This window comes from Acinonyx jubatus, chromosome F2 (genome assembly GCF_027475565.1).
Source record: "Acinonyx jubatus isolate Ajub_Pintada_27869175 chromosome F2, VMU_Ajub_asm_v1.0, whole genome shotgun sequence".
NCBI classification, from domain to species: domain Eukaryota; kingdom Metazoa; phylum Chordata; class Mammalia; order Carnivora; family Felidae; genus Acinonyx; species Acinonyx jubatus.
The window spans coordinates 15902698-15924486 of NC_069394.1; the positions used below are offsets into that span (position 1 = coordinate 15902698).

General features: G+C 40.0%; 1 protein-coding gene and 1 long non-coding RNA gene across 10 annotated transcripts in view; one reads left to right on the forward strand and one right to left on the reverse strand.

Annotated features, from left to right (window-relative positions):
• Window positions 1–21789, forward strand: part of TATDN1 (TatD DNase domain containing 1) — a 56810-nt gene that overhangs the window by 278 nt on the left and 34743 nt on the right. For 5 of the 9 annotated variants that reach the window (XR_008292456.1, XM_015084743.3, XM_027063936.2 and 2 more), the window contains exons 2-6: window positions 10231–10296; window positions 12185–12234; window positions 15350–15413; window positions 17136–17279; window positions 17375–17417. Coding sequence is in view for 6 of the 9 variants with exons in the window: in XM_015084743.3 (XP_014940229.1) it covers window positions 10231–10296; window positions 12185–12234; window positions 15350–15413; window positions 17136–17279; window positions 17375–17417 (367 nt within the window). In the remaining 3 variants the exon portion in view is untranslated. Of the gene's footprint in view, window positions 1–10230; window positions 10297–12184; window positions 12235–15349; window positions 15552–16680; window positions 17280–17374; window positions 17418–21789 lie in introns of those variants that run through there. The other 4 variants (XM_053207998.1, XM_027063937.2, XM_053208000.1 and 1 more) reach the window with 4 other exon arrangements.
• LOC128312773 (uncharacterized) lies at window positions 50–12739 on the reverse strand. Its single transcript, XR_008292464.1, has 3 exons — window positions 9959–12739; window positions 8492–8628; window positions 50–2714 (listed from the first exon to the last, which is right to left on the reverse strand). It is a non-coding gene; the product is annotated as an uncharacterized LOC128312773 (long non-coding RNA).

A 21789-nucleotide genomic window follows, 5' to 3' on the forward strand; every position in this document is an offset into this window, starting at 1 on the left:
GCTCATTTGTGAAAATTAACAAACTGTGCAGTTACGATTTATGCTCTTTTCAACGTATGTGTTCTATTCAGTTATAAGAGGAAGCGAAACTACAAAAAGAGAGGCCGTTCACTGTATTCCCCTCCCTCCCATGCGCACCTCCCGCCCCTTCCCCCTCCATGACGGAGAGGATGACAGCTTCAAGGGACCCGTTCACTAATTCATGCGTTCATATCCCAGTTACTGAGCGCCTCTGGTGGGACAGGCACCGGTCTAGGAACTCAAGGCACAAAGGCCCTTATCTGCTGGGATGACCATCAGGTGGAGAAAACTAGAGGACACAAATAGTGGAGAGAAGAACAAGTTCTGTTACTTGACGAGTACAATAATCCGTTCACCATCGGTAGAACAAGAGGGAGAATGCGACAGGAACCAAAGGGAGAAGAGTATTTACTACCAGGCACCTAGGAAAACCTGAGACGTTGTGAAAGCTAGGATTGGAAGGGTAACTTGGGACTCAAATGTCTGGCTGACTTTACTTTTACTGTGTATAGAGTGGAGCTTCGCTGAAGGCTTTTAACCTTCATGGGTTAAGTAAATCATGGGGTGTCAGTTATGCACCAGGAACCTTGGGCTGTGCGTTATTACAGCAGTGAGTGAAGCTGGGCATGATTCTTGTCATCGTGGAATTTCCAGCTACTTGAAGGTGGGAAAATGGCAATGATCACATCTCTCTTTTAATAAGGCAATCCTGATAGCTACTGTAGGTTTGGTGGGGGAGGGAGAGAGCTAGGGAGACGTTTCCAAGCTTGAACTAGGGCAGTGAAAAGGGAGAGAGAAATACAAGAGATGTCCGTATGCAGCGTTTCGCAGCAGCGTGTTGATGGCGGTAAGAGGGCGTGAACAGTCAGAGATGACTCAGGGCTGGGATAAGTACCTAAATATGAGCGGAAGCATGATTAGTCTGGCAATGGGTAGGAGATGTATCGAGATCCATGTGATTTAGGTTTAAGTTTGAGAGTCTTAATAGGACATCCAGCTGAAGACGTTCACTGGGCACTTGGAAATGTAGTGTGAGAGGTCAGGATTGTAAATTTAGACCTGAGAGTTATTTATTTTTACTACATTTGTCAATTCTACTTTTCAAAAAAATGTTTATTTGTTTTGAGAGTGCACCGGTGCAGCAGAGGGGGAGGGAGAATCCCAAGCAGGCTCCGCACTGTCAGTGCAGATCCCGACACGGAGCTATAACCCACAAACCGGGAGATGATGACCTGAGCCGAAACCAAGAGTCGATTGCTTAACCGACTGAGCCACCCAGGTGCCCCAATCAGTTATTTTGAGCAGTATTTTTTACCAAGGACTTTGTGCTAACTTTGTGGAACTATGAAAAAACCTAGTGGCACAGTTAATTTTCAGACTGAAGAGATAGGTACAGTCAAGACTTATATGCCATCAAAGCAACTGCAGGGGAGAATGTGTCAAGTGCCACAAAAGAAATTTAAAAACGGTGTAGGAGAGCCTGGGGTGGGGTTGGGGGGAACAGCCCTCCATGGTCGCAGACATTTTCCAGGTGTGATGTCTATCCTCCTCCCCGCTCCAATCTGTGATATAATTGATGAGGGAGGTGGGCCAAGAGCCATGAAGCAGTACACAAGGAAAAGACTTATTTGTGATATAAAACTAAATCCTTGCCTCCAGTCATGTCTCCTTCAACCCATTGTACATATAGTCTCCAGTGTGGTCTGTATAAAAATCAACTACATTTTTCTTCTGCTTCAAATCCTTCAGTTACTGTCCTCCGGAGAGTTGACGTACCTTGACATAGAATACAAAACCTTTTTGTGTTCTGGTCCTGTCCACTTTTCCAGCCTTATCCCTCTTATTTTTGAAACATTTGGACATGCTGTTTCTTGCCTCTGACAAGGTTTTAGAGTGGCAGTTTGGAACCGTAAAGTCACTTCTCTCTCTAATATCCTACTGACTACCATCTTGCCTGGTTGATTTTTGCTTCCTTTTTCAGACTTTGTAACTACACCTTTTAAAACATTATTTTATAATATTTATGTGTCTGCCTTTCCCACTAGACCACACTTTAAGACAGATAATCAGTAATATTTCTTTGTTTCCCAGGGGCTTAGTACAGTGACCATTCAATGGAAGTAGGGATGGGTAAAACAATATATGTAGTTTTAGTACTGTGGTGATAAAATCGATGAAGGAATTTTAACCAGATAAGCTAGGAAAGACTTCTTGAAGAAGGTGGTTGTAATTAGAATCCATTCTTTTTCCTGTAGGATCTTCATTTCGACTTTTCTGAGATAGCTGGTGTTAAAGTTTTTAAGTACAGTAAAACCTTGGTTTGGGAGCTTAATTTATTCCAGAAACATGCTTGTAATCCACAGCACTTGTATATCAAAGCAAATTTCTCTATAAGAAATCATGGAAACTCAGAAGATTAGTTCCACTTAGAAGAAGATTTGTAATATAGTACAAAATAAAAAAGAAAATACAAAATATAAAGAAAAATAAATTAACCTCCACTTACCTTTGGAAACCATCGTGGCTGGTGTGAGGGAGACGAGAGAGGAGGGTTATCGTGTAGGACGACTTTCACGATCACTAATGGATGCTGACTACAGTACGGCATTAATAAACTCTTGTCATCTACTGTGTTTAATGCAACTAGCGATAAGGCAGCAGAGGGAAGGGTCTATATCTGCGGGCAGCCTGACCTAGAATGAAGCAGAGCATTCCTAAGCTTACTCTTGTATGGAAAACCAAAGGACTGTCCATAGATGCTTTGAAGTGACAAAAAATACACTAGTGCCAATTGTGAGCACCTTCCAGTGTTCTGAAAAATCACTGATTTCTGCCAAACACCGTGGCCTGAGACTGAGCATCTGAGCATGAGAGGTCACCCACAATCCCGCATCGAGAGAGAGAAGAATCATTGGTTCAGCTGTGATCATATGATGTTCAGTGTCATGTACTACCTGTATTGCAAGACATTGCTCGTTTATCAGGTTAAAATTTATTAGAAATGTCTGCTTCTCTTGCAGAACAAGTTACTCACAATCCAAGGTTTTGGTGTATATCCTTCCCTAGTTGTTTAATACATTTATACATGGAAGTATTTTCCAGCAGTGACAGGAGTGGGTGTAACTCTTGACGCATTTACATTTCTTTGGATGCTTTGTGTATATGTTTGAAATAATGTAGTGCTCTCTTTAAATTAAGGTATTTTGTTCTCTAAATCTTCCAAAGTAAAATTGATACTCCAGGAAATCTCAAAATGTTACAAACTCTGGAACACCCCCAGTTTGAGAAGCACAGCCTCAGATGATTCCTGTTCTAGCCCTTCCTCCTGCCCCTCCATGAGCCGATGAGAGCAGCTGGCAGTAGTTAGGGACCTAACTACCTCTTGGGGCCATCCAGCTGGGGGCTTTTAGGCACCTAAGATTTATCTGTAGCTGTTTCCTTTCAACAGGATTCTCATCCTGCCCTGTGTTCCTAGAAGCAGGCTGGTTGGGAGTTCTGGCCACCTTTTTTGTATAAATTCTGTTTCCCTAGGGATTGGATCCTAGTTCCTGTTCTTCGTCTTTGATTGCCTTGAGCAACCTAGTCATTCATTCATTCTAAAATATTTACCGAGTCTCTGTGCCATCCAGTGTGCTGAATGCTAGGAATCAGTGGGGGTCAGAAACCGGGTCGCAGTGTAGTGGTGGAGGCAGCCTCATAAGTGCACTGATGGCTTTACCACAGTTACAGAGAAGGGGACACTGAAGAAAGGAAACATGGTTCTCTGGGTGTTTGGTGAGGAACAAAACTTACTCTGGTGGGTTAGAAAAGATTTCCTTGAGGACGTGACCCTTGAGCTGAGCTCTGAAAGACTGAGTTAGTAGGCAAAATAGGCAGAGAGAAGGTTCGAAACAGCACAGCCGATGCAAATATCCTGTGGCAAGAGGATACATGGTACTTTTTGACGAACTGAAAAATGACCAGTGGTGTGGAGCAGAGAGAAATGGGGAAGGGGCTAAATGGATAGGAGGATGGTAGAGAATGAGCTGAAGAGATAAGCAGAGCCAAGATCATACCATGTTAGGACTTCAGTTTTTATCCTAAGAGTGAGGAGTCTGATTGAGAGTATCATGATCTGATTTATGAATGAAAGAAAATTTGGGTCCGGTGGAGAACAGAGTGGAAAGGGGTCAGAGTGGCATTCGGACTGGAATCGGTTGACTAGAGTGTTATGGTAGTTGGAAAAGAGTATACAGGTTTGGTTGGGACATAAAATCTACCTACTTGGTATGTATACCTTGAGAGAAAAGGCGATGTCCTCGATTGCTTTAGTCCATGTGGGCTGTTCTAACAGAATATCGAAGATTGGATAGCTTATAAACAAATATTTCTCACAGTTCCGGAGTCTGGGAAATCCAAGATCAAAAGTGCTCACGTCCAAAACAGTATCTAATCCAGAGCCATGCATTTGGATGTCCTTCAGTTTTGTATCTAGCACAGAGGTTGGGCAACTTTTTCCTTAAAGGGCCACATAGTATATATTTTTTATTTTGTGGACCATATGATCTCTATTGGAAATACTCTGATCTCGTCACTCAAAAGCAGCCATAGACACTATGTAAACAAATGGGTGTGGCTTTGTTGCAGTAAAACTTTTGGAGACTAAAACTTGAGTTTCTTATAATTTGTATGTATCACAAAATACTTTTATTCTTTTGACTTTCTCCCCCCAGCTATTTAAAAATGTAAAACCACTTTTAGCTCAGGGGCAAACAAAAATAGGCGCTGGTCTGTGGGCGAGAGCTTGCCAACCCCTTAACCTAGCACATTTCTTTTTTCCTGGCCCTTTTTTCATGGCCCTGTCTCAGAAATTCAAGAGATTGCCGCACAGACGTCTGTCTTTTGGATTCCTCTGATTGCTATGTGGTGGTGGTTAGTCTCCTAATTTCCTGTATTTCCTGTAAAGTCGAAGTTCTGTCAGAGGGCTAAGCATATCTGAAACTATTTTAAATGCCCTATTTGCTGTCCTTTTGTATCCCTCGATCATAGGTGACAGTGATAGACATGATTCACTGAGCCCAGACGGTGAGGCATTAGTTTGGACATGTGGTTTTGTTTGGGCTGCAAGCAGCTTTCCACTCTTGTTTTGAAAAATAAAACTCATTAATACCAGAAGTAGTTTTTAGCAATAAAGCAGGTACTGCTTTTAAAGGCAGCTAGTTTATAAAAAAAAAGGTAAATATTACTAATCTTTATAAGATGACATACTCCTAACTGTATAACTGCCTCAATTTCCCCCTAGTCAGAAGTAGCAGTTTCTGCCTTGTCTTTCTTCCTGTTGTGCTGTTACCCTGTCTCTCACTTTCTTAGTTTTTCAGGCTATTTCAAGCTGGAAACTGCTTCTCATGTAGTATTTGTTTACCTTTTTGAGTTTGTTGTCAGTAGACATACTTGTGACAGGAATTTTTTAATTGAAAAGAGACCGTCCCTTATTATGGATTAGGATTTTTTGAACAAGTTGTTAAATGAGTAAGATTTGACTGGCTTTATTTTCATAATTGTGTCATGAGTTGGGTACAAAAAGATTGACAAAAAGATTGGCTGTTTAACAATGAATTGAGAGTGTTAGCCACCTGAGGTGGTATGGAAGTGTAGCTAATGTTGACTGAAATTCCATGTGTTGTTGGCACGTTACAGAAGGTGTACTGTGCTCAGTAATAATAGTTAAGTACTTTTTATAGGATTAAAAAAAATTTTTAACATTTATTTTTGAGAGACAGAGACATGGCATGAGTGGGGGAGGGGCAGAGAGAGAAGGAGACACAGAATCCGAAGCAGGCTCCTCCAGGCTCTGAGCTGTCAGCACAGAGCCTGACGTGGGGCTCAAACTCACAGACCGCGAGATCATGACCTGAGCCGAAGTCGGACGCTCAGCCGACTGAGCCACCCAGGCGCCCCTTTTTAAATTTTTTTTTTTTTTAACGTTTATTCATTTTTGAGACAGAGAGAGACAGAGCATGAACGGGGGAGGGTCAGAGAGAGGGAGACACAGAATCCGAGACAGGCTCCAGGCTCTGAGCTGTCAGCACAGAGCCCGACGCGGGGCTCGAACTCACAGACCCACGAGATCATGACCTGAGCTGAAGTTGGACGCTCAACCGACTGAGCCACCCAGACGCCCCAGGTGCCCCTTTTTATAAGGATTTTAATTTGCAAAATGCTTTCACATTTATTTTCCAGTTTGAGCCACATTTCATTCCTGGAAGGAGAAATTTTATGCCCTCTCGGCTAGTGAGGAAACTGAGGCTCAGAAGGCCTACCGATTTGCCCAAAGTCATTCAGTTTATTAGTCACAATACCAGGAATTCTTTCTTGTTTTAGAGAAAGAAGAGCAAGCAGAGGAGGGGCAGAGGGGGAGAGAGAATCTCAAGCAGGCTCAAGTGGAGTAGAGCCAACGCAGGGCTCGATCTCATGACCCTACTAGTGTCATGACCTGAGCTGAAGTAGAGTCGGATGCTCAACCCGACTGAGCTACCCCAGGCGCCCCTAGGAATCTGACTCCAGAGCTCATTCTCTTTCCAGAACTGCAGTTCCTCCGTTTTATTGTATTTCTTGGAACTTGCTTACAGATTTACTTTTTGGTGATCTGTCGATTTAAACTTTTCTTTGATCCCTCCATGTTGACCTGTTACTTAATCACCCTGTAGGTGTCTGCCGGTGAGTGGGTGGATGGGAGTGGGACGGCCATTGGCCAACCCATAGAGGAGAGAACTTAGAGGAGACAGAAGTGACTCAGAGTCCAGAAAAAGAACATATTTGCCTCTGTAGATGTAGAGGAGGAAAAACTTCCTGTTGCCCTGTTAGGTTCTGTAGCTGGTCTAAGAATTAAACTGACATTAAGACATTAACAGGAGAAAAGCACATACATTTTATTTTTTGTGTATATGGGAGTCTTCAGAAGGAGAATGAAGCCCCAAAGCAGCTGTTAGGCCCTAAAGCATAAGTGGCAATGTGACAAAAAAAAAAGGGCTTAAATCGTCTAAGTTGTGGGACAATGACTAGGAAACTAGGGGAAACTAATGGAAGCTGATGAGGGTTATTTGGGTTTGTTCATACAGATTCATTTTGTCTTTGACTCCCAGTCTAGTGATGACAGTGCTCTTCTGTTCTTGGTATGGGAGGGTATCTTTAGTTCGGGGGGAGAGCAGAGAGCCTTTTCGCATCTGCTGTTTCTCCAGTGCACTCAGCTTAAAATAACTGATATGCCAAAGTGACATATTTTGGAGTGGTATGTTCTGATCTCCTTCACCAAACCTGAATAAGGTGAGGCATTCTATTCAAAGGCTAGAAAGCCGCTCTGACAACTGGCTAGGGAAGACACTTCAGGCAAACTGTCAGAAAGAAAAGGGCCACAGGCTGTAAGTCACAAGAGGTTTCTTGCAGAAGAGGGAAGAAATTGGTGACTGAGTCAGTGCAGGATATTCTAAAGGCCAAGGCTCATCTGGGTCCAAAGCTGAATACAGATTTTTTTTTTAATGTTTGTTTGTTTTTGAGAGAGAGAGAGAGAGAGAGAGCAAGAGAGCATGAGCAGGGGAGGGGCAGAGAGGGAGGGAAACAGGATCCAAAGCAGGCTCCATGCTAACAGCAGAGAGCCCAATGTGGGGCTTGAACTCACGAACTATGAGATCATGACCTGAGTGAAGTAGGACACTCAACCGACTGAGCCATCCAGGAGCCCCCCCCGGATACAGATTTTTGAAGTATACTGTGACTTAGGGCCCAAAAGACTGACCCACACCTGGAAGAAGTAGGTTCTCAGAGGTAGTGGTATCACCTGGAATTGGCTTCAGCCATATCTGCCTCAGGGTCAAGCCCTGAAGAACAGCTTAGCATCCAGTCCAGTGAGGGATGAGACAAGGACATGGAAAGGTTTCATAAACTGAGCCTCCAAGCTAGTCTTCAGGTTGCTTTTTGGTTTTTTCCAGGTTGCTTTTAAAATGAGCATCATGAAGTTTACTTGTTAAATTTGCTTGCTTTTTTTTCCTTTGTTTTTCACTTTGTGTTGTAGTAAAAGATTGCTTTGGAAAAATACTAATCTCTTAGCTGTGCAAAGGAGAAATGGGTAGAAATGATGCAGACTGAATCTGTGCTCCTAACCATCATCCATGGTGGGTGATTGTAGACGGACCCCTGTGAAGGATTATTCTAGGCAGAAAGACCTCCCCTCTCTCCTGGGTTCCCCTTCTCAGTCTGCACCGTTCCCTATCTAATTTCCTTTCCTTAATTGAAAAAAAACTAGTTGCTGAATTCTTGTGATCTGAGCCATCCCACTGCACACCTATATTGAATTTGTAGTATTCAATGTGTGTGTGTCCATGGTCCTTTTAAAGGGTACCAGGTCCGAATTCATCTCCTACCCTGTATTGACATGTATACTGTTGCTGAAATATCTTTGATGCTTTCTGCCTTTTTTGTTGCTGTTTTCAAATACCTGGGATAGTCTCCACATCGTCTCTTGGATTATCCAAACTCCCATTCATTGTCTAAGGTCTGCCTTAATGTTGAAGCAGCACAGCTTACTAAGGGCCAGGTTGGCAGAGATCAGAGTGAGAATATCCTCAGAGGAAGCTGAAAGTAAACAGAACTAACATAAGGGTCTGTTGGTAGGCAACTGCCCCTTATCATTGTGAACTTGTCCTAGTTCTGAAAGCTAAAGGGAGTGTATTTTAAATAAGGAAGGCATTATTATTGCCCATGGCCGTCACAGTCTGACTTCACATCTTGTTATTCCCCTGGCTCCCATATACTCTACAGCAGGATTTGTCAAGAATAGCACTTGACTTGGGGGTGTCAGATCATTCTTTGGGAAGTTATCGTGATCATCGTAGCATATTTAGCAGCATCGTGGCCACAAGCCTGGGTTGCCAATAGCACTCCCTCAGTTGGGACAACTAGAAATGAATACAGACATTGCTAAATGTTGTGCAACAAGGGAGGTTAGAAGAAGAGAGGGGCTGCAAAATTGCTCTCCACTGAGGACCACTGCTCTACAGGCACAAGGAATTTCTTCTAGATGCAGAATTTCTTTCTTCCACACATCCATGTTGCAGAATGCCCTTTCCATTCATCAGTTTGCAAGCTTTAGCTTTGTTCAAGATCTAGCCCTCCTGTGAAGGTTTTCTTGCCAAAACAGTTATTGCGCCTTCTTTGTGCTCCCAAGCACATAATAATTATTTACAAACTTAACATGTATAGAGCTCCTACTATGTGCCAACCATTATACTAGGTTCTAGGAATACAGCAGTAAAGAAAAATATTCTTGCCTTGTGTTGCTTAGTCTAGGCTACTGGATCACAAATTATATATTAGTTACCATATAGACTATGAATTCCTGGAGGGCAGGGACCAAGTGTTGGGTCTTACTCATTTCTATATCCCCTAACTCCTTACATAGTATTTGACACAGAGATAGATGCTCTTCATAATATTTGGTGAATAAAAAGTAGTTCATTCCACTCTCTGCATCTCGACCTACATTGCCTCAATTCAGTTTCTCTTCGTTGTGAAAATGAGCTCTCGCCTGTTTCCAAATGAGATAAACGGATTCAATCTGCCCCTTCAAATCCTGCCTTCTGCAAAGATGCCAGAATGAGATGTCCAGAAGACAACTCTTACTGCTCTGCCTAAAACCCATCTGTGCTTCTTGTTGCATCCGGTATTTTAAAGACAGATGTCTGTAACATAGCTGAGTCTGGACTTTCTGGCTACTCCCTTCCCTATCATTCTCTCCCAATAGCCAGAACAGTCTATAGCTCTCTACAATCACTATTTCACACCCCGAATGCATTGTTCCTTCTTCCTCTGTCTGCATTTCCCCTCTTCTATTGGGTAACTCTAACTTACCCTTTAAGATTCAGTTCAGGGGTCCGTTCTTTCTGGAAACTTCTAGGCCACCTACCAGACTAAGGTAGTTGTTCCTCTTCTGTGTCCCACAGTGCCAGTGTCTACTTATAATATTTCTTAATTGTCTGTAATGCGTCTGCCTTCCCAATTCTGCAGGGAGTTTCTTGAGGGCTGGAATTATATCTTACTCTTTGCATCCCAGGTGTCTAGCACAGTAACAGACAAGTGGTGGCACTTAGACTTTGAATGAAAAATTTAGTAACAGCTTTTATTTATCATAGAAGTTTAAAATAGAAGCTCTTAATTATTTACTTTTACCTTCCACAGATATTGGTATCAACTTGACAGATCCTATGTTCAGAGGAATTTATAGGGGAGTTCAGAAGCATCAAGGTAAATGTTTCTGTTGTTAAGATAAAATAAAGACAAGCTTTCTGCCTCAGGGAGATGATGGAAAGCATAATCCACTTTACAGCTGAAACATTAAAGGATTTATTATGCAACTTGGATAAAACTATAAACAAAGTGAAACATTTATAAGCTATATTGGCAAGCCACGGCCATGAGCATTTATAAAGCACCTATTATAACAGAGTGTTACCAAGGTCTTCTCTGAGGAACCTTATGATTTTGAATAAAGAACTTTAACGATATGCATAAAAGCCAAACAATCGCTGATTGCTTAATTGGTCTTTTAAGCATCTGAACAGTAGGGCACATAATTTAAAAAATCACCTGCAGTTGAACATCAGTATCTAGTCCTTTGAAAACATTTTCCACTAAGTGACAAAGAGGTAATGGGATTAAGGAGTAGGCATGCTGCTGTCCACCCTCCCTGTCTTACCTTTCCCCCCTTTCCATCCAAGTCTTACTAAATCCCAGATACCTGTGGGATAGGTGGAAATAGACAGGAGTCTCTCAAAGGTTGATGGAAAGCTTAGCCAAAAGCAAAATGGCTTATATTTATCATATCAAGTTCATTTAAAAAGCATATTTTGTCAGCTGAGGTGAGTAAGCAGGAAATGATGGCAACAACAAGTTTTTGAAAGAATTTCTCCAATAAGCTGGTTTGTGAATATTGTCTCAGAAAATTACCGTACTTGTTATTATGTGAATGCAAACAGGAAAATTTGGTTTTGAGGCCTGGGTGAAGTGCAAGTGCACATTTCAGCAATTACGTCAAGATAATTTTACTATGCTTCTAGGTGGTAATGAGCGAAAGCTGCTCTGAATACAGAGAACGTTAGATGTCACCTACAAGAAAGTTAAACATTAGCTTTCATAAGCCTTACCTCAAAACATACCTTTTCTACTTCATTTAGAAGTTTAGATAATGTTTTTATGTTTATCAAATGTTAGGTACTACATCTTAGAGTATGTAATTATATTGATTTTCTTGCCTTTGTAGCACTTAATGGATTTCATGCTTTATGACTCTATGTGTATGTATGTTTGTGTGTTTTTATGAAATAAGTTTTATTCTTATCAGTATCCCTCTGGTTTACAATATTTAGCAAAACTGGATGTCTTAGTGTAAGTTCACTAAGTTGATATTTTTTGTCTAAAAGAAATTTTATAGCTTCTAGAAGTAATGATAATTCTAACCAAATTTACTGTGATACTTAAATCTGAAATTAATACATGGATTTATGTCATTTTTTAATATTGCTGTCCATTTACCTCAGGCCTCTTAAAGCTTAGCCTTCAATTGATCTCCCCAGAAAGCTTATTGTTACTTAACAAGAAATTTTGGGAAAAAGAAAAAAACTGTCAGTGAAAATAAAAATTATCCTTCCTCAATGGGAATGGAATTATAATAATACGGTATTAACTGAAATTTACAAAGAGAAGTTTTATCATGTTTTGGGAAGCATTACAGATACACTCTGAAAAACCCTAGTAAAAATAAGCAATCTTAATGACTTTTATTTTTATTAAAAAAAATACAATACCAACAAGTTTCAATTTTAAGGCAACTGATTTAAGTTGTAGTGAGCAAATTCACCTTTCATTTGAACTTCCTGATTTTTGTTACTTTTCTCCCTTTTGGTCAACAGAATAAAATACAATTAAATGGATAACTAGTCACCTAGTTTGACTGATATAGGTTTCCTTTTTTTGTTTTTTTTAAGGTTATCTCTGATTGTTATCATAAGTACTCATCAAATGGTATTGATTTGGTAAATATGATTGTTTCTATGTGTTTTTCTTTCAAGAAGAGATAATTAAGTGAAAAAAAATTTTACTAGCTTTTCTTAATGTGGGGTTTTTCCTTTTATAGACGACTTACAAGATGTAATAGAAAGAGCTGTCCAGATTGGTGTTAAAAAGGTAACGTTTCATTTTTGTTACTCTTAAGTTTTTTTAAAAAAATTAAATTTTGGTTAAGGTACTACAGAATAGAAGAGAAAGAGCTCAGGCCACACTTGGCATTTTGGGATATGTATTGTCAGCAAGTAATATTAGCAAGTTAATGAAGTAAAATATCAAAATTCTGTTCACAGCTATTTAAGTGATACAGACCTCATGCTTGGATAGTTCTTCCATGTGATCAGAAACATGGTAAATGGCAAAATCTCTTTGAAAAAAATTTTTAAGACCTATCTGAATTATCAGGTTTGTCAAAAATGCAACTCTTAATTTTATAATGTAATTTAGCATCTGTTAGAATTAAGTGATCATCAGAAACACATGTATCCTGGGGCACCTGGGTGCCTCAGTTGGTTAAGTATCCAGCTCTTGATTTTGGCTCAGGTCTTGATCTCATGGTTCTGGAGTTAGAGCCCTACATCGGGCTCTGCACTGACAGCACAGAACCTGCTTGGGATTCTCTCTTCTCTCTCTCTCTCTCTCTCTCTCTCTCTCTCTCTCTCTCTCAATATAAGTTAACATTAAAAAAAAATGTATCCTGTCACCACCTTTAGCTCTTATAGTATGGGTATACCATTTCAAAAACTGAGAGAACACTTTAATTTTTACAGTACTAATTTGATTATTAGGAAAATTCTACCTTTTAGAGAGTTCTAAGCAAATGAATATTAGCACTGTGTCAAATTCTTTGAATAGATAGATACTTCTTTTTAATTAGTATTTTTTTAAAAATATCAAACTATTCCTCCCCCCCCTCCAACACACACACACACAAACACACACACATGCACACAAGAAATCGGGTGAAGTTCCATAGGATGGCATCAGGACACTTGGTGACTGTGGCTGCTAAGTTAAATAACCTGAGTTTTAAAAGATGACGCTGCTGGGGCACCTGGGTGGCTCAGTCAGTTGAGTGTCCGATTTTGGCTCAGGTCATGATCTCGCGGTTCGTGAGTTCAAGCCCTGCGTCGGGCTCTGTGCTGACAGCTCAGAGCCTGGAGCCTGTTTCAGATTCTTTGTCCGCCTCTCTCTCCTCCCCACCCCTGCTTGTGCTCTGTCTCTCTCTTTCAGAAATGAATAAACATTAAAAAAAATTAAAGATGACACTGCTGACTCATGAGTTCTCATTCCCAACTCGGAACGCTATAGCTCTCATTCACAAGTAATAAGAAAGGATAAAGGTTACAGCATTCCTCTCTCATGATGCAGTCATTCTGTGCTTGGCAAATCACTGTATAAAATGCTTTTCTGCAAACTCTGAATACCAGGCTCCTGAATTTCTGCGTGTCGGCCATGAGTAGTTCAGTCTTAACATTTGTAAACACACACACGTAAGAATGACAGGGATGGAATATACTTGGACATGCTTCCAAATTGAAATCTAACTTGGTGCCTTGCTGTTACGTTGTGACTGAAAGCACAGTGATCGTGGCACTGCTGGGTTCCAGCCCCGGCGCCATTTGTCATCTGACAGTGATAATAACGCCTACTTGAGACTTGTGAGGGTGAACTAAAGCAGGAATGCAGAGCACCTGGTATTGTACCTGCATGAAGTGAGCAGCCTGTATTTTGTGAAGTTTGTGGTAGAGGCCATCGGCCTAATGTCCTCATTGTGAACTGGGAGAGGAAATTATGTCCTCTCGTCTTGTCCTTGCTTGTTGCTTTTCTAATCTCTTTGGGAAAGTTACAGATAAAAGGTAGAATTAATTAGCAACTATTTTACACAATTGAAATACTAAATGTGGGCACCTGGTCTTGTATTAAAGAATTAGGGAATGTTGGTAAACAGTAAAATTTTCCCAAAAGTTGAGGATTTAATTATGCCTGTGCATTCCCTGAGTAAGATACTCAATGTCTGCTATATTAGAAGTCTAAGTTGCTTTATAAAAACGTCTGTCATTTGCATTTCCTCCTGTGTTTTATTGTTTTCTCTTTAGGCATACACCTAGAGTGAATTCTTCATTTTAGCTCAGGGAGGCACTTGAAGTGAGATGCTTAAAGAAATATACGTCGGTGCACTTAAATCACTGCTCTAGAAGGATGTACACTTATCAGCACTGCCTCAGTGGCCACCGTCAACACACAGGCTCTTTGGTGACATTTTCCTTTTAATACAGTAGCAAAGACACTATTCTGACTGCTGGTCGACCCTAAGGGCTGTCCCTTTAGAAGCGTGCTTTTCTGCTAAGAGCCATACATTTTCCTTACAAAGAAGTCATCAATATACATTAACCCAGAGATTGTCAGACTTTTGGTCTCAGAACCCATTCACATTCTTCACTATCAATGAAGACCCCAAAGAACTTTTGTTTTGGTTTTATCTGTTAATATATACTGTGTTAGACATTAAAACTGAGAAAAACTCAAAATATCTATTAACAATAAACCAATATATTACATAAGGAACATATTTTTAGGAAAAACAAATATTTTCCAACCCCCAAAAATGTAGTGACATGAATGGAATTGTTTTCCCTTTTTTTTTTTTTTTTTTTAAAACATCTCGTCCCTTTCCTGTCTAGCTCTTAAGACTGCTGAACTTGGGTATGTGTTTTTGCAGGCAGTCTGTTGTGACATTACACATCATGTAGCCTCTGGAATACTCCCTGCACACTTGTGACTGAGGGTGAAAAAGCAAATAGCATCTTTGGTATTATTTTGAAAATAGGTTTGACCTCACATACCCCCTGGATGTCCCAGGACCTCACTTGGACAACTGTTGAATTAATAAACACTGTTAAATCTCTAATTTAGATTAACAGAATTCTAAATTCAGAAGTATTTAGTCAGGCTTTCATAATGTAGAATCTGTCCTCTGTCATTCAATGTAAAACAGACATGGAATACACTTTAATAGGAAGGAGTGACACATTCCGTGTTGGATGTATGCTTGTACGTGTGGAGAGGGGTGGTGAGGGACCACTCTACGTAAAAGGTGACCGTTCAGCCAAATTTTAAAGGAAGGTAAGTGTGTGACAGTCTTAGGAAAGCATTCTGGAAAAGCAGCAGGGAGGCGTGTTTAGGAAACTTGTTGATACTCTGTTAAAGTGGGCATGTTTTCTTTCTGTTTCAGTTTATGATCACAGGAGGAAATCTGCAGGACAGTAAAGAGGCACTGCATTTGGCACAAACAAATGGTATCCTCCTCTCACTTTGACCCTCTCCCCCCCATATGAATTAAGTTATTTTGAAGAAATCTTTCTATAACTGCCTCAGGTACAATACAACGGATCATGACTGGAAACAACAGGAAAACGGACTGAGTGTAACTGGGTGTGATTAAGATGAAAGGGTTCTCACACTGATATATCAGATGTTTGGTTAAATCCTCTCTCATCGTACTTAAGGATTATTTTAAGATTTCCTTAATGAGAATTAAGTTCACCAGGTATATAATTTAGTCTCCAGTATTCCTGATACAGGATTTTTGTGTGTATGCTGTAATGTGTTCAGGATGGGAGTTGCTTTTATTTTGCTTTTTTTAAACTTGAACTGTGAAGGATCATTCATTAAGTATGTATCATGCAGACCACGGTGGAAGGCCCCAGGAATGCAAGTAATAATGTATCATCCCTCAGATGCTCACTTTATGTTACACGTTTTGCATTTATTTAAAATCTTTGGAATTGGTTCCAAAGGGAATCCTAGTTACACAAAACATCTCCTTTATCTGGCATTCATTTTACCTCACCTTTTTTTGGTTTTGTGTTTTGTCATACTTCATGTGCTAGACTTTAAAGAATTAGGCATTCTATTTTATTTTTAAAAAGACTGATTTACTTACTAAAAGCTATTTTGGGGGGTACCTGGGTGGCTCAGTAGGTTAAATTCCAGACTCTTGGTTTCAGCTCAGGTCATGGTCGCATGGTTCGTAGGTTTGAGCCCCATGTCGGGCTCCGTGCTGATGGTTTGGAGCCTGCTTGGGAATCTCTCTCTCCCTCTCTCTCTGCCCCTCCCCTGCTTACTCTTGCTCTTTCTCTCTCTCTAAATAAACAAAATATTTTTTTAAAAAGCTGTCTTTTTGTGGCAATCTTTCTAAACTGCGTACTTCTCTTCAGGATCCACTGACACTTTTTCTTAATGATTAAGATAAAAATAACCATCTTCCCAGATGCCTTGGAGGTGTATAAGAATATTGTCTTCTATCCTTTTTATCCCCAGAGAGATCTATTTTCAAAAGTTCTTGAATCTTCATTGTCAGCCCTCTTCACTCCCCCCTTCATGAACCTGTGTTCTGTTTTAAAACCTCTGCCTCCTCTTATATGTAAACACCTGCAGGAGAGGCTGAGGAAGGCTCCCCACCTCTCACGTGGGTTCAGGTGCAAACCACTCAGAAGCCCTTTTTGACTTCACGTTGGTGTTTCGTGCAATTATAGTTATCAAGACATGGTCTGCAAATAAGTGAGCTTAATTTTTTATCAGATAAACAAATCTCCTTTCCACCTCCTTAACTCACCCTTTTTAAGCATGTTTAAATTTTAATTGTCATATTAACTATGTGAAACAAGATGTTCACATGAATAGTGAGTATAAAGATATAGTTAGGTTATGACACTTCATTCTGTAAGAAATTGTTTCATTTTCCATTCTGTTAGGCTGAGTAAATGCCAGGCTTTGGAAAGAGGTGAATTAATTATTTTTACCAATCTGTTAAGGCAATTTTCATATTCCTGTCCTGCCTTGCTAAGGTATTCCAAAAATTCTTATATGATTAACTTCATGCCATTCTGGCAGTTTGAATAGTTTATGGCTATTATTAAAAATTAACCAGCTGAAAGTATTTGATCTGTCATTTTTACATGTTAAATATAATATGAAAAATACTTTGGAAATAATCCTAAGACATTATTTTGTGCTAGATATGTTTTTCAGTACAGTTGGATGTCATCCTACAAGATGTGATGAATTTGAAAAGAATGACCCTGATCTTTACCTAATGGAGTTGTTAAATCTTGCTGAAAACAATAAGGGGAAAGTTGTAGCAATAGGGGAATGTGGACTTGGTAAGTGCCAACCTAGCCCTGTTAGAGTGACTTTGAAAGTGATTTGTTCTGTACAAGTTATGAGTAATTGTTGGTTCTTTTTTTATCTTTTAAAGATTTTGACCGGCTACAGTTCTGTCCCAGGGATACTCAGCTCAAGTAAGGAAATTTATTGACTTCAGGAATTATTGTAAAATCTTAAGAGTGATTTTTTTTTTTTTATAGCTTTTATCAGTTCAGAATGTAGCTGGAGTAAGCATCAGGATTTTTTGTTAATCCCTTTGTATATCAAAAGTTACGTGAAACAAATTCCATGCATACTTGCATGGAATTCACAGGGGATGGAAGCATATAGCTCCTAATTGGTTAACCGGCTAACTTAATTTTAATGGTGGAAATAAGGGATGAGTTTTACATGATAGAGACTTTTGTTGTTCTTTTTTTCACGAATGTATTCATGCATGCATCATTCCAATGAGATGATTTAAATTCAGTTGTGGGGGACACGATTTAGGGGCAAGGGATATTAAAAAGAAATTATAGGATCAATCACCAAAGCTAGAAAAACTTATTTTACTCTTGCTGGGCATTGGATATTGTCAACTTAGAATATGAGAATCCTTTCATAGGAGCCACATGGAGAATGGTGGCTTCTGAGAAAACTCCAAAGCTCACAAGCCATGTAGACTTCCTACAACCCACACTGCCTATACCTTTTAATTGGAGCTCCTATAAAGCACACTAGTGGATAGTGTTACTGGCTAAAAAGAAAAATAGACTTAATTTAAGACTTGAGCATTTTGTTACATTTCAGAAACAGTGTATTAATGATCAAGATAATTAAACATTAGAGTAAATCCTTTCATAATTAAAATAGTATGTACATAGCAGGATATGGTTTAGGCTTGAACGTAGATGCCAAGTGCCCAGGTATTAATCTGTACTAGGGAGTCTGAACTCCATTTGTTCAGTAAAGGATTACCAAGTGCCTCCTCAGTATGATACAAGGAAAGATAGGCTTGGTTCTGTGCCTTTATAGATAAGAGAAGACGTAAATAATTAAAATAGGCTGGAAAATGCTATCAAAAAGGTGTAGGGCAGTAGGGCAGAAGGACTTTCCGGGGGAGTCAGGGAAGCCTTTGCCAATAAGGTGAGGAGATGTGAGTGAGGCCTCTTCCAGAGTAGATAAAGCTAAGGACAGACTGAAGTCTGGTATAAATTTTGAAGAGATGGGCAGTTCAATCTGAGCTTTTTAAAAATTTTAAAACCTCAAATGATGTAGTAAAAAACCACACTAGCAGTTATCCTGTGTGGACCGTTGCTACCGAAAGAAATGCCCCGCCTTCCACCTGTGCTCCCATGGCTCCGGCTCCGGCTCCGGCTCTGCTCTGCTCTGCTCGCAGGCTCTGCTCTGCTCTGCTCACAGCGGCTGTGCTAGTAGTTTCAGTGCTCCCCGCAGTGGGTGCGCTGCAGCCCGTTACCCCTTCCCGCCCACGCAGACTAGCCTCTGGGCTCTGCCGAGGCAGGTGCCAAGTCTTCACTCATGTTGTAGTTCCCATGGTGCCATGCACAGTACTCTCGGTACGTGGTAGGTACTCGGGAAATGTTCACTGAGTTTTTAATGAGGAGGAGAGGGTCCTTTTTGATTCCTGTAGAGCGGCATGGATATAAAGCTTATAATTCAGCTTTTACTGTTGGCTCTTTTCTCGGAAGAATTTAGATTTTGAGCTGTTATTTGATACCATCCTGGAGACTTAACCAGTGTATGACTTGTTTTTTGTGTAAAAATGCAGTCAGGAAAAAGATCTATGAGAAGAGAAAAATAGAAAATGGTGTGATAGATTACTAGGCAAGACAAAACTAATGTGCGGTAGACACGATGTCTAAAAAATAGTGTCTGAGAAATAATGGTAAGTAAAGGCAGTATATAATGGTGTTTGAAAGTAGTTATCTTTGGAATCAACAGCTTTGGGTTGGAATCACAACTGCCATTGGTGGCTGTATGTCTCTTTGTAAATCTCAATTTCTTCATCGTTCCACCTGCTTTTCTTAACATTTGGTATGTAAGGCCCAGAGTAACATGCCTGGCACAAAGTAAGTGTTCAATAAATTGTGGCAGTTGTGTTATTCTTAGAAATATTTTCATCCTAAAGAAAATACTGGCTGTTCTTTTTCTTTGGGGTTTTTGGAAAGTATTTTTTAAAAAGAAAAAAAATCAGAAAACAAGGGAAAGGCTGATTCCATCCTGGAAGGGTTACCCTTTAAGCATTCCCTGCATTTTCAGTTTCTCTGCCACGGGCCATATTCTCTTTTCTTGTTGTAAGTTTAGAGCTTGGTTCACTTGAGTGGGAAGAATTTGCTTTGGGATTTCTCTTGGGGCTTTAAAATATTAACACTGTGCAAAAAAGAAATCCGACATCAGACAGGATTTAAAAAAATCGTTTGGGGATTTAGGGGACCTCAGAGAGGAGAGATTGAGGCTGTCCTTGCCATCAGCCAGTCCAGAGGAGGGATCGCCACCGTGGGTTAAGGTACACTGTGGTAATGCTTTGGGTGCTCTGGAGTTGCCTCAGTCGTGATTACTAACAGCCGCTATTCTGAAGCTGACCTTTCCAAGGTCAAGCTGACCTGTACTTGATTGTTGACCCTAAAATGTAAGAAGCAGCATTACAATTAGAAGTAATTACAGTTTCACTAAAATGAGCAAATCTAACACAAGTAAACAGCGGTTTTCATATATGAGCTAAGAAAAAAATAATAAAAGCAGAGATGTCTCTTGAAAGGTGCCAGTTCCTGCCCTTTAACTTATGCTATTTTTAGTTACCATGACTTTTTTTTCTTTACAGACAATAGTTTAATGTCAAGCACCAGCTATTCTCAATATATGTCATTAGGAATAATTGGCCTCCTTAAGACACCTACCTAGTTTGAACGCATGGACCTTTCTTTTCTCATATTATGTAAAATTCTGTAGGCACCCTGCTTGAGCATCTATTATTTTCATAATTTGTACTTTTGCCTGTTTTGTGATAGGCTTATTCCCAAGGTGATCATTAGATTCTGTAAATCTGTGGTTTGGTTGTGTGGCTTTGTACATGGAGTTTTGTGTGAAAGAAATGATCCATGTAGAGTGGTGAACACAAAGGGTATGTGGTGTGTAGCCAGAAGCCAGATACATGGTCAAGTTTATATAATGACTGGAGCACACTTACTTGCTGACACTTGTATTACTTTAAACGTTATGGAAACAGTGACTTTTAAGATTTCATTTCTGTTTCCTACCCTGTGAAATTTTAGCACTTTGTTAAATTATTTTTGCTTTTTCTAGCCCAGCAGAATCTGAAAAGGTGATTTAAAAACCTGAACACAGTGGGAGCACTTGGGTAGCTCAGTCAGTTAAGCATCCAAATCTTGCTTTCAGCTCAGGTCATGATCTCACAGTTTGAAAGTTCAAGCCCCACAACGGGCTCTGCGCTGATGGTGCAAAGCCTGCTTGGGATTCTCTGTCTCCCTTTCTCTCTGCCCCTGCCCTGCTTGCTCTCTTTCTCTCCCCCTCAAAATAAATATACATTTAAAATAAATAAATAAAAACCTAAACATTGGGTAATAAAGACAAAGAACACCAAGTTTATGAAAACTATTTAAGAAGTACATTTCTATTTCTAATTTTAAAATTTAGCATTTTCAGGGCACCTGGGTGGCTCAGTCAGTTAAGCGTCCAACTCTTGGTTTCAGCTCAGGTCATGATCTCATGCTTCACGAGTTCAAGCCCTGTGTCAGGCTCTGTGCTGACAGTGCAGAGCCTGCTTAGGATTCATTCATTCTCCTTCTCCCCACTCTCTGTCCCCCTCTCTCCTTCTTCCTCCCTCCCTCTCTCAAAGATAAATCAATAAACTTCAAAAAAAAAAAAATGAAAAGAAATTGAGCATTTTCAAGAGTACAAAGGGGTACTTCAGGAAAATGGTTGTCCTTATACTTCAAGGAGACAAGACAGCGGAAAATATAGCAAAAGAGCTTTAAGTGAAACACAGGGAAATTATTCCCTAAAATCAAGGCGCCTAGAAGAGGTAAACTCCTGTAGGAAATAAGACACTTATTAGCTGTAATTCCTGGGTTTTATTTTAACTGCATGACTGTTAATGAGAACTAGTGACCACTGTGCTGAGTGAGAAAACATAGGACAGCCCACCCCATTATATCTCGCTCTTATGCTATAGGACCAGGAAAAAAGGCTTCTTTGAATACAACTTGGGTCATTTTGGCTGGACCTGGACTTAGAGACTGAAGTTCTGATCACACTGTGTTCTGTGATCTTGGATGAAGTCCTAAATCCACTGACACCAGCTCTTGTCCTATTCTAGGGTTATTTTGTGGATCAGATGAGATAATGGTATGTGGTACTTGAAAAACCTTTTTCTAAAATACTCTTCAAACATTTAGGGCTGCCATTTTATCATGTAATTTTCAGATCTTTGAAAAACAGTGTTTTAGTTTTTTTGTGTATATTTAATAAATCCTTGTGTTTAGTGGT